At 33.3% G+C, this 13,764-nt stretch overlaps 1 protein-coding gene across 3 annotated transcripts in view; it reads right to left on the reverse strand.

Annotated features, from left to right (window-relative positions):
* The window catches only part of LOC132552423 (centrosome and spindle pole-associated protein 1-like), an 83,477-nt gene that overhangs the window by 3,321 nt on the left and 66,392 nt on the right, over positions 1-13,764 (reverse strand). For all 3 annotated transcript variants that reach the window (XM_060216595.1, XM_060216594.1, XM_060216593.1), the window contains 7 exons: positions 13,718-13,764; positions 13,452-13,567; positions 7,951-8,082; positions 2,754-2,843; positions 966-1,063; positions 486-594; positions 134-203 (listed from right to left, as the gene is read on the reverse strand). In XM_060216595.1, the coding sequence (XP_060072578.1) occupies positions 134-203; positions 486-594; positions 966-1,063; positions 2,754-2,843; positions 7,951-8,082; positions 13,452-13,567; positions 13,718-13,764 (662 nt within the window). The remainder of the gene's footprint in view (positions 1-133; positions 204-485; positions 595-965; positions 1,064-2,753; positions 2,844-7,950; positions 8,083-13,451; positions 13,568-13,717) is intronic.

Here is a 13,764-nt window from a genome sequence, read left to right on the forward strand (position 1 = left end):
GTCTGAACTGTGTTAATGTTCTATCGAGGATGTCAGATTGTTCTGAGGAGGTTGTCTGAACTGTGTTAATGTTCTATCTAGGATGCCAGTCAGCCATGTTCCGAGGTTGTCTGAACTGTATTTCATACATTACCTATTATATCTCTGTTTGGCCATGAAGTTTTCCAGAATTTCATCAGGATCTGTCATTGAAACCTCATCAGCTGTAATAAAAACAAAGTTATTTTTACTTGCTTTCTAAGAGAAAAACATTAACTTACAATGTGCTTTAATTCTGAAGGAAAGAAATTGACAAACACATTCTGAACTACCTACTGCCAGTTGAATCCAGAATGTGTATAAAAATTGGGATTATTTTTTACCAACAATAAAAATGTAACATTCAAAATACATGTAATACAATTTATTAAAACAAGTCTGGAGAAGCAGTGGATCACATCTTACCATTAGCATCAGTAAGTAAAGGAACTATGAACTAAACTGACCATTTATTTGTTGTAAGCGTCTAATCCTTGCATCATTCTTCCTCTGCAGTCCGTCAACATCTAGACTTGACACAGATCCCATCACATTGGACGGGCCAGCTAGATCATGCTGTAGACAAAGAAAATAAATGTCAATACTTTCACAGATAATTGTACAAAGCAATGTCTTAAAAATAACTTGATATGAATTTAAGATGGACTACCAAAGTTCTTTTGCCATCACTTTAACCAATTTTGAGGTTGAGATATTTAAGATCTGACAGCTAAATGTGTGTTTTTATTTAGTTCTATTGTGAAGTCATACATGCTTTCTCTCTTCTTTTTTAAAGGGATTTCTGCATTTAGAGGTAATTAAATTTATTTTGGGAGGGCATTGTAAATGTGTATTTTGTTCTTATTTTTTTTTTATTTCATTTTCTGTTCAGATATGAAGAGATTTATCATTTTTCCTCTCCATATGACACAGTATGTAATACATACCAGGGGTGTGACACGCTCCCTTCTCCTGAGACGTGCAGAATCATTCCTTTTGGGCATGTCGTCAAAGTCCTCTGGGAAGTGATTAACGTTTTCTACATCTGTTGGGAAATCCAGTGATATTGTCAGAACAAGTATAACACTGATAATTCACCTAGTATCATTTCTAAATCATTCCAACAATTATATTAAAACCACATTGTTGTACATGTAGTACATGTGCTGTTCTTAGTATACATTTTATTTGTTTATACAGACATGTCAATCTTGATCATGCATTTCATTTAATCATGATTTTCCAGTATTTTTATTTTACAATTTAGAAAATCTGTAAGCAATTCTTATAATATAATACGAAGAAAAGTATAAATAAATAAATAACGATAAAAAAAAATGAAAAAAATAAGACCATTTAAAATAAAATGATATCATTTATGTATAATGTAATTTATAACAAAATACATGCCAGATAATAATGATACATATGGAAAAAACATATAGGAGCTAAGATTATCATAATCTATAGTCTGTATTTTCATAATGCAGAGTTATCTGCTCTTGCGAGTAGGTATAGATTGTTACGTCGTTTGTTTGTGAGAGTAACTTACTGAGAAAACATGAAAATAATAACAAAAAAGATGGAGTAGGTGTTAATGAAGAGAACTAATTATACTCTGAAATAAGTTAATGTTCAAGTGAATTAGTGTGTTAATGTACCTTCATATAGAATGTATAAGTGAATATAATATACATTTATACAAAGTCTGATATAATCTAGGTTCTACTCTAATGATATACCTTAAATTTCTTTTTAAAAAAAGTTATTCTACAATAACACATTTTTAATGTAGACTTTTTCTATCATGCTTGATTACACATTAGTGATGCAAACCATAGTTCAGGGATTAGTACAGGTATTTGTTATAAATCTGTATGTATATATAACTGGTATCCTTCATTAACCATATATAAGTCATAAAATTCATACACCAGTCCCACAACCATATACATCAAGGTATAATTAGAAAAAATAAGTTGAATATGACAAAGTTGTGTTTTGCCTCATCCCTCCCACATCTTCATAAAAATATATACACCATATATCATGCCCTTCCCACTCTAATATTTATATAGAATTACTATAATTAGACCTCATAGAATTAAAATTTTCACTTAATACATAAAAATTCTCTCCCCTGACTTTACTAACAGTGATGTATTTGACTACATTATCTCCCCTGACTTTACTAACAGTGATGTATTTCACTATATTCTCTCCCCTGACTTTACTAACAGTGATGTATTTGACTACATTCCCTCCCCTGACTTAACTAACAGTGATGTATTTGACTATATTCCCTCCCCTGACTTAACTAACAGTGATGTATTTGACTATATTATCTCCCCTGACTTTACTATCAGTGATGTATTTGACTACATTATCTCCCCTGACTTTACTATCAGTGATGTATTTGACTACATTCCCTCCCCTGACTTTAATAACAGTGATGTATTTGACTACATTCTCTCCCCTGACTTTACTAACAGTGATGTATTTGACTACATTCTCTCCCCTGACTTTAATAACAGTGATGTATTTGACTACATTCCCTCCCCTGACTTTACTAACAGTGATGTACATTTCCTTGTATGTTTGTATTATATTGTTGGCAAATCCATCTTTGAAAAGAGTAATATTACTGGTTAAAATCATGTTGAAAAATCGTAAAACTCATTTCGAGTGTAGAGTTAGAAGGTGACCATGCCCAGTAACACACATGCAGAACCAACCTATGAATGCTGTGTTGGCCTGGAGCAGAGATCTTGGCGTGCCGGTGCCTTGGCGCGCAGACATACCTAGGTCATTAGGCGGGACGTAGCCTGTCAGATACGACATTTGGTTAATTATACAACAGTGGAAATATAATGGAAGTCTTGAAAATGTAAAAAGCATGTGTGATTAATCAATGATAGAAAAATAAAAACAGGTTAATTATATATATGTCCAACCTTGAATCAATTTTAACATCAGTAATATATGTTTTTAAAAAATTCTTATATCAACATAGGGTCATATATTACACAATTATAATTTGATACTAGAAAAGATTTACAAAATATATTGTTGATTGGACAAAGATGAAGGATGTCAAGTATTCCATACAGATCATCAGTGTGATGGTCTACTATAGGGTATACATGTATTTGGATGTTTTGTCTGTTTTCCTATAATTGCAAAACATCCAGTATGTCTTTGAAATATTCAATCAATATACCTTTTATTAATTTGTGAAGTACAAATATCACTGATGTCTATAATTCAAGGTTGTTTATTTCAAAGATTCATTAGAGATATTGTAGAATCTAAAAAAAATATTGCTACTTTTTTCTGACTACAGAAGTAAGCATAGATCATCAGGATAAGCAGATATCATAAGGTTTTATCAAATATTTAATAAGACTGTAATGACTTCAGAATGATACTTCAGTTTAGCGGATGGTGTTGAAAATAACAACAAAAGGATTTGTGAATTCTTCAAGTTATGATAACATATCATACTCATTCATCTTTATTGGTTATAAATTCAGGGTCATGGTATGTTGATTTCAAACAATTTGTTGTCCTCTTGTACCAAACAACTAAAACCTGTCTTTTTGAAACAAAAACTTGGGTTTTGTCGTTTGCAGTGTAGATGGGATTTATAGTACTAAGCCTGACAGAAGATTTTGGGGATTGCTTTAGTAAAAGTCACAATTGTTTTGTTTAGCTAGCTTTGGAAGTATCCTTTCCTGATTTTCTTCTTTTTCTAAAACAGGATAATTTCAACATATGATGTAATGATTTTAAAATCTAGTGTCAATATTAGAGTAACAAGATGAAGAATTCACAACTCTAACAGGTGCCAAGAGAAAATTGTCATAATACACAGCCATAGAAGAGCTGTAGAAGATATATCATTACTACATGTATACATTAATATAACACTGCAACAGAACTGTAATAAACTACTACTGAAGCTAGGAAGAGCCTGTTTACATTGACGATGTGAGTTGAGCTCCCAGGCGTGGAAACGTCCTGTCGGGGAGAAGTACTCTTCAGTACAGAGGAGTACATGAAATATTAATGTAGGGTTATATACAGAACAGTAGTGAATAATTCTTAAAGATGGTTTTCTGCAGTAAACTTCATATAACAAGTAACATTAAATATGAATATCCTAATCATGAGGACACATTTACAAACTAATTCTCAGAGACATTTTGTAATTACAAAAAAAAAAAAAAAAAAAAAATCTATATATATGTCAAATCAGCAAGCCATTATGGTAAAGATGCTTCACACAACTGAACAAATATTGACCAGTCCTACAACAACTGCATACTTTGGTAAAAACATCTAGTTTCAAACATTCACACACTTTTAAAAAGCAGCATCAACTTCTAGCTTTACATTTGTCATCAGAGTTCATTTACAACCATTTCTTGTTTCCCCTGTCTCCTATACCTAATGGAAGTTCGATCTACAGCCATTCCTTCTCGGCCTATACCTAGCAGTAGTTCAATGTACAGCCATTTCCTATCTACAGTACATAGCAGTAGTTCAATCTACACCCATTTCCTTTCTACAGTACCTGGCAGTAGTTCAGTCTACAGCCATTTCCTGTCTACAGTACCTAGCAGTAGTTCAATCTACACCCATTTCCTGTCTACAGTACCTAGCAGTAGTTCAATGTACAGCCATTTCCTGTCTACAGTACCTAGCAGTAGTTCAATGTACAGCCATTTCCTGTCTACAGTACCTAGCAGTAGTTCAATCTACAGCCATTTCCTGTCTACAGTACCTAGCAGTAGTTCAATCTACAGCCATTTCCTGTCTACAGAACCTAACAGTAGTTCAATGTACAGCCATTTCCTGTCTACAGTACATAGCAGTAGTTCAATGTACAGCCATTTCCTGTCTACAGTACCTAGCAGTAGTTCAATGTACAGCCATTCCCTGTCTACAGTACCTAGCAGTAGTTCAATGTACAGCCATTTCCTGTCTACAGTACCTAGCAGTAGTTCAATGTACAGCCATTTCCTGTCTACAGTACCTAGCAGTAGTTCAATCTACAGCCATTTCCTGTCTACAGAACCTAACAGTAGTTCAATCTACAGCCATTTCCTGTCTACAGTACATAGCAGTAGTTCAGTCTACAGCCATTTCCTGTCCACAGTACCTAGCAGTAGTTCAATCTACAGCCATTTCCTGTCTACAGTACATAGCAGTAGTTCAGTCTACAGCCATTTCCTGTCTACAGTACCTAGCAGTAGTTCAATCTATAGCCATTTCCTGTCTACAGTACCTAGCAGTAGTTCAGTCTACAGCCATTTCCTGTCTACAGTACATAGCAGTAGTTCAATGTACAGCCATTTCCTGTCTACAGTACCTAGCAGTAGTTCAATCTACAGCCATTTCCTGTCTACAGAACCTAACAGTAGTTCAATCTACAGCCATTTCCTGTCTACAGTACATAGCAGTAGTTCAGTCTACAGCCATTTCCTGTCTACAGTACCTAGCAGTAGTTCAATCTACCTCCATTTCCTGTCCACAGTACCTAGCAGTAGTTCAATGTACAGCCATTTCCTGTCTACAGTACATAGCAGTAGTTCAGTCAACAGCCATTTCCTGTCTACAGTACCTAGCAGTAGTTCAATCTATAGCCATTTCCTGTCTACAGTACCTAGCAGTAGTTCAGTCTACAGCCATTTCCTGTCTACAGTACTTAGCAGTAGTTCAATCTACAGCCATTTCCTGTCTACAGTACCTAGCAGAAGTTCAATCTACAGCCATTTCCTGTCTCCTATACCTAGCAGTAATTCATTTTAAAGCCATTCCCTGTCTACAGTACCTAGCAGTATTTCAATGTACAGCTATTTCCTGTCTACAGTACCTAGCAGTAGTTCAATCTACAGCCATTTCCTGTCTACAGTACCTAGCAGAAGTTCAATCTACAGCCATTTCCTGTCTACAGTACCTAGCAGAAGTTCAATCTACAGCCATTTCCTGTCTCCTTTACCTAGCAGTAATTCATTTTAAAGCCATTCCCTGTCTACAGTACCTAGCAGTATTTCAATGTACAGCCATTTTCTGTCTCCTATACCTAGCAGTAGTTCAATGTACAGCCATTTCCTGTCTCCTATACCTAGCAGTAGTTCAATGTACAGCCATTTTCTGTCTCCTATACCTAGTAGTAGTTCAATGTACAGCCATTTTCTGTCTCCTATACCTAGTAGTAGTTCAATCTACAGCCATTTCCTGTCTACAGTACCTAGCAGAAGTTCAATCTACAGCCATTTCCCGTCTACAGTACCTAGCAGAAGTTCAATGTACAGCCATTTCCTGTCTCCTATACCTAGCAGTAATTCATTTTAAAGCCATTCCCTGTCTACAGTACCTAGCAGTATTTCAATGTACAGCCATTTTCTGTCTCCTATACCTAGCAGTAATTTATTTAAAAGCCATTTCCTGTCTCCTATACCTAGCAGTAGTTCAATGTACAGCCATTTTCTGTCTCCTATACCTAGCAGTAGTTCAATGTACAGCCATTTTCTGTCTCCTATACCTAGTAGTAGTTCAATGTACAGCCATTTTCTGTCTCCTATACCTAGTAGTAGTTCAATGTACAGCCATTTTCTGTCTCATACACCTAGCAGTAGTTCAATGTACAGCCATTTTCTGTCTCCTATACCTAGCAGTAGTTCAATGTACAGCCATTTTCTGTCTCCTATACCTAGTAGTAGTTCAATGTACAGCCATTTTCTGTCTCATACACCTAGCAGTAGTTCAATGTACAGCCATTTTCTGTCTCCTATACCTAGCAGTAGTTCAATCCAAGCCATTTTCTGTCTACAGTACCTAGCAGTAGTTCAATGTACAGCCATTTTCTGTCTACAGTACCTAGCAGTAGTTCAATGTACAGCCATTTCCTGTCTACAGTACCTAGCAGTAGTTCAATGTACAGCCATTTTCTGTCTCCTATACCTAGTAGTAGTTCAATGTACAGCCATTCCCTGTCTACAGTACCTAGCAGTAGTTCAATGTACAGCCATTTCCTGTCTACAGTACCTAGCAGTAGTTCAATGTACAGCCATTTCCTGTCTACAGTACCTAGCAGTAGTTCAATCTACAGCCATTTTCTGCCTCCTATACCTTGCAGTAATACTTGTACCAACCTTGTGGCTTGTTTATTACATGTGTTTTCTCTCGTGACAATAATCCTGCCCGTGACACTTGATGAAATTAAATCATTTTGTTAATTTCTTAAATAACATCAAACTTCATAATCTTATTCTAATATAGTTACAGCCTTTTCTAGGTTTAAACTGACATGCTTTTGGTCAGATTCTACTGTGTATAAAGTATACAACATAGCGATTATGGATGACTCTTTGATTACACAGCTGTCTTCAAGAAAACATTATTCCAAAAAATTTATATGGCTTCCTGCAGAAAGATGTACAGATTAAGAAAAGAATATACAAATACCAGAAGTTTTCTATAAAAATGAAACAAACTTTCTATAGAAATGAGAGATTTCTGACAAAGTTAATGAAGGTTCACCTGTTCTTGTTCCTTAAGTTGAAGTTAAAGTAAGACAGAAAGGTCATCAGAAAAAGTTTGAAATGAAAAAAGAAATCTTAACTTTTCAATAAAAATAAGATTTTTTATATTGCAATGCAGAAATAGTACAGAACTGTTCTAGGTATAAAGATATTTGTAGATAATCTGAATCCATGCAACATATTTACTTTAATGAAACAAGTTTGATTTAAAAATTACTATGTTTACTAAACAGCAATTGTGGCAAATATCAATTGGAATCTAGCTATTACATTATGTAGAATAACAGATTACATTTTAAATAGTCCCAACCTTATAACAATACACCACAGATCATCATTTGTTTACATGAATCTGGTAAGAAATGGTATCTTTCTAACTTACTTCTGTCTTTAAGTGTGCGTATTTGTTCATTCTGTTGTCTCAGCATGGCGTCCTGCTGTGACTCCAGGGTTGTGTTTGTGTATGGCTGCTCTGGGAACATACTTCTAAATGCACGACGTGATTCTGTATCACCTGTAATATAACAAAGCAGTGTAAGTACAACTGTACTGGTACCTATCAGAATACTTATACATAACAAGGTTACAGGTGAGAAAACCAGTCTGTAAAGAGGTCACAGTTAGGTATACAATTGTACATAATGAGGTTACAAGTTGTCAAGGTAATACGTGAGCACATCTGTACATTAAAAAGGTAAGTCATTAACACACCTGCACTGATTACTGATTACCACAACAATGTATCAACTTATGATAAATCGATGGAAACTGATTGATATTACAGTATCATATACCATGATGAGGATGATGAAATATCCTTATACTGACAAACATTTCTAAAAATACAGAGATCTACAGAATAATGTAGATACTTCAACATCCACAATCTCTCAACATATACTAACACAGTTAGTCAATACTTTAAAGATTCTGTTAACAAAAACACAAACTTCAAAACAGACTTAAGTCAAAACAACCTGTTGACCAGGAGCTGTTCACCAAGTCCATCACTTTATCGGTAACAGGATTAGTTTTTTTAATGATCACTTATATGATAAGTAAACATTTACAAACACTCGATGATTTGATATACAGTTTAAACAATACTAACATGTATATGTAATATTCTTACTTATTACAATCTTAACGGCCCGTCAATACATAAAAGGTCAATAGGGCCATATATATGTAACGGTTATTACAGGATGTCATGAATACTAAATAACAAGAACACTGATGTTTTGGCTGTTTTGTCATTATTTACCATCTATATCAATTTCTGACTTGTTCAATGATACAATGAAACACTAGAATGCAAATCCTGGTAAAAATGAACAACTTTACTGTAACAGTAGATTCTGGTCATGAACAATAGAGTACCATATCAGGAAATCCATTTCACTATAAAGTTACTAACTCATAACTGTAGGAAAGCAAGTTACACAGCTAGTATACACATTCAAGGAATCATTAAGAAATCTCTGCTTTTTCGTTACCCATCAACATTTGAAATTATTTTCAACAAATGCGGTAAAAATAGGTTCCATCTTTGAAAATGAATCCAGAACATTCAACAAAGTTACTAAAAATAATAATTTTGTAAACATAATCACACTGCCAAAAGATGGTCTAGGATGCCTACGTTTCGGGAACATTAAGGTAAGGGAAATACAATCACAACTAACCATACTTGCCAATTTTAAAAAAAATCATTTTCCGAATTAATTTCAAGCCTCAAATATTATCAAATGATAGACAATTTTTCAATTTGCATCTTAAAATTAGAAATAATGAAAAAGTTTTAAAGATCAATTTAAATCTGAAATTTGGCAACAAGCTCCATTCAAAATATGAAAGGTGTGCAAGTATGCCTAATTAATAAAATACATCGACTAATTAATAAACTGTCTATTAGTGGTAAAAGACAACATCACCAATAAGGAAGGGCACATCTGTTCTATGATAGCTAAACATAAAGTAAATTCTGTTTACACATGTACAGTTAGCAAACAATTCTATTACATGAAAACAATTCTAAAAAGATTAGTGATGGCAAACTTATCAATATGAATTTTTGAACCAAATACTTAACTCAGAAAACTTTTATTCCAAATCTTAAAATAAATAATCAAATCTAATTGAGATTTTTTGTATAACTTTATGATAAAGACAAGTGTTACATGATCTGTATATATGGAAGCACTGCTGTAGACTTAAGTACCAGTAAATGTTGTCATAATGGTATAGAAAATATCAGGAAAAGATGGCAAGAAGTACAGCTGTATGTAGTACAGAGAATGTAATGTACATACATTATCTATACTGCATGGGAGATAATGCACAGCTATCTGTATTACAGAGGAGATAATGTTCACACATTATCTATGCTGCATGAAGCTAATGTACAGCTGTCTATCTTACACAATACACGGAAGATAACTCCAGGTTAAAAAAAAAAAAAAAAAGGCCAAAATTAACTTCATAATTCCATGAAATATTCTGACACTTCAAAATATCATCAAGCTGCCTATAACTTCAACAACAAATAAAGATCAATAATAGTATCACTGTGTTATTTTCCACAGAACAGTATTTAGGATATTTTGTTTGATCTAATCTGAGGTAGAATCTAGACTCTTACCAAATACTATGTTATAAATATTTCAGTAGTACACTAAAGTTAAAAAAGCTGCCACCTAGCTTTTAATGTACAAAGATGTTCACAATTTCACTGATTACCTAGTATAGTCTTGCCTTTCTTAAACACTACTATATTTATATATGATAACATTCTAGGAGACTGTAGGTGTCATTAATTATCGGTTCCTCCACACCAAAAAGAATTCGCTTCACTTACATTTTATTGAATGTCAATCTCAAATGATCAATCACTTGTTAGCCAGACATGGATGAGGGAATTCAAACTTTAGGGAGAATGATGTTTTGATGGGTTTATTTCATCCAATTAAATATTGGTAATACCATTCCCTTAGTCTGAATGACCTCATCCATATCCTACTGCCACTGTACACCTGTACATACATACATGGACACTAATGTAAAATTGACAATAAAACATTTATAGTCATACCAGGGGGTGCAGCTTTTGATTCTGGAAACAGAGGTGATATTCCAGGTAAGGAATGATTTGTAACAATGTAGGTACAAAGACTTATATGTATGGTATTAAAATGTATGAAAAGTATTTAAAATGTTTTAAAAATTAAAGCACTAAAACTCAAAACTGTTTCACATCAATGTATTTCAGAAGAATATCAACACAAAAATTAATTTAAAGACAACACTCATTTCAGCTCAAACCAACAATATGCATTTTTTGGCACTACTTATAATCTGACATACCAGCACTGGCCTCAGAGGTTGGAGCTGAAATATTAAACCACCAATAATATCAGTCTCCATATAACTTTGAGAAAAATTCTTACAGCTATTGTCAGGTAAATTAAATTTTAAATAAATCTCAGATTAAGTATAGTAACAAGAAGAACCTGAGAAAAATTTATTTACAGTAAATTATTTTCATATCAAAGATATACTAAAAAAATTATATAGAGTGAAAAAAATATCTCAATCTTAAAACTATCAAATTGTTGTATTAGGTCAAAGGTTAAAATAAAAAGAACATTTAAAAATAACAATGTACAACAACAACAAAAAAGCCCACTAACAAACAAAGAGTACTGCCAATGGATGTACAAGATGTCTGTTGAAATTAAATGATAAGTTGAATGTATCCTATTTTAACTACTGGTAACACACTGAGGGTATAACGACATACAAGTTGATAATGGTCCATATTTATCTACATCACAGAGAAAATGTACAATGAAATATCTCCAGTCTTTATCTCATGTTTTCATTTTCACTATGCCTTAATCATGAAGAGGCCTGCAGGTTGACAATCCTTTTTTTAATTGTATCTGTAAATTACTTCAATTTCTAGGTGTCAATTCAGAACAAACTAAAAAAGAATTCAAAATATCTTGAATCTTTCAAATGCCATGGCAGTAAAACACAACAAAATCTCTTTTGTGAGTTATGGGAGTATTCACAAGTACAGCAAAAGGTTAGAAAAGGAAATTGTAGTAAATCACTACAGTAAATTATGGTGTTAAAACTTTAATGTCTTCTCAAACTCCATGATCATTAGAACACACATCAAGTATCAACTGAAATGTAATCAAAATTTCAAATACTGATCAGACACAAATATTAAACAAAAAAATTACACACCTATATAAATCTACTTAAATAACACAAACAGTTATGAATGAAACACAAAACATTGATCACATGTTATCTACAATATTTTTCCTCAGATAAACAACAACTTCACACATCAACACAAGGCACCTACCAATAGGTGCTGCTGGATCCTCCGGGGCTGTAAGAAAATCTCATACCTGTAGATCTGTCTTAATAATTATCCATCACTATATAATAAACTCACACCTGTAGGTCTATCTTAATAATTATCCATCACTATATAATAAACTCACACCTGTAGGTCTATCTTAATAATTATCCATCACTATATAATAAACTCACACCTGTAGGTCTATCTTAATAATTATCCATCACTATATAATAAACTCACACCTGTAGGTCTGTCTTAATAATTATCCATCACTATATAATAAATCTCACACCTGTAGGTCTATCTTAATAATTATCCATCACTATATAATAAATCTCACACCTGTAGGTCTATCTTAATAATTATCCATCACTATATAATAAACTCACACCTGTAGGTCTATCTTAATAATTATCCATCACTATATAATAAACTCACACCTGTAGGTCTGTCTTAATAATTATCCATCACTATACAATAAACTCACACCTGTAGGTCTGTCTTAATAATTATCCATCACTATATAATAAACTCACACCTGTAGGTCTATCTTAATAATTATCCATCACTATATAATAAATCTCAAACCTGTAGGTCTATCTTAATAATTATCCATCACTATATAATAAATCTCACACCTGTAGGTCTGTCTTAATAATTATCCATCACTATATAATAAACTCATACCTGTAGGTCTGTCTTAATAATTATCCATCACTATATAATAAATCTCACACCTGTAGGTCTGTCTTAACAATTATCCATCACTATATAATAAACTCACACCTGTAGGTCTGTCTTAATAATTATCCATCACTATATAATAAACTCACACCTGTAGGTCTGTCTTAATAATTATCCATCACTATACAATAAACTCACACCTGTAGGTCTGTCTTAATAATTATCCATCACTATATAATAAATCTCACACCTGCAGGTCTATCTTAACAATTATCCATCACTATATAATAAACTCACAACTGTAGGTCTGTCTTAATAATTATCCATCACTATATAATAAACTCACACCTGTAGGTCTATCTTAACAATTATCCATCACTATATAATAAACTCACAACTGTAGGTCTGTCTTAATAATTATCCATCACTATATAATAAATCTCACACCTGCAGGTCTATCTTAGTATAGGGCATTACCTGAAGAAATTCCAGTCATTTCACATTCTTTTAGTTCAGTTTTATTCTGAGCAGTGGAAACACAGCACTTACCCTTTTATAGTTTGAGATAACAAAACTGCCATTGTGATTCTTTATAAAAAGGAACATTTATTTTCCAGTTACCATTCCAAAAGAATTCTTTTCGCATTCATTCTGTGACATAATATTCATATTTACCTACCATTTTCATGGTGTCATGAATCACCAGTAAATTACTGCTGTAAACCTGGTGGGTGTGTCTGTGGTGGTGGGGAGAGTGGAGAGGGTGGGGAGGGGGGTGGTTGTGGCAATATGCGCACATATATGCTATTAATCAGGTTTACCTTTATACTTCAGGTCCTGAAACTCCTGTATATTCTTTGGATTAGCATTGTCTGAAACCCTCTGTGGGACAGAGGCATTGCCTTGGGTAGCTCTTTCAAATACATCCACTTCTTTCCTGAAAAATCAATTTTAAATAAAAATGTATTACGAAATAATTAATGTACAACCTTGCAATCTTTCTTTTTTCACCCAGCTTTACAGACATTACAACAGATGCAGAAATAATGAATATAAAAAATAGGAAGTCAAATCTGGAAATACTTACGGTGGGGGTCTCTGTACTAATCTTGGGTCAAACACCTCAGGTTCATT

This window comes from Ylistrum balloti, unplaced genomic scaffold, assembly GCF_031769215.1.
Source record: "Ylistrum balloti isolate Yb309-2 unplaced genomic scaffold, AGI_CSIRO_Ybal_v1 Utg370248, whole genome shotgun sequence".
NCBI lineage: Eukaryota > Metazoa > Mollusca > Bivalvia > Pectinida > Pectinidae > Ylistrum > Ylistrum balloti.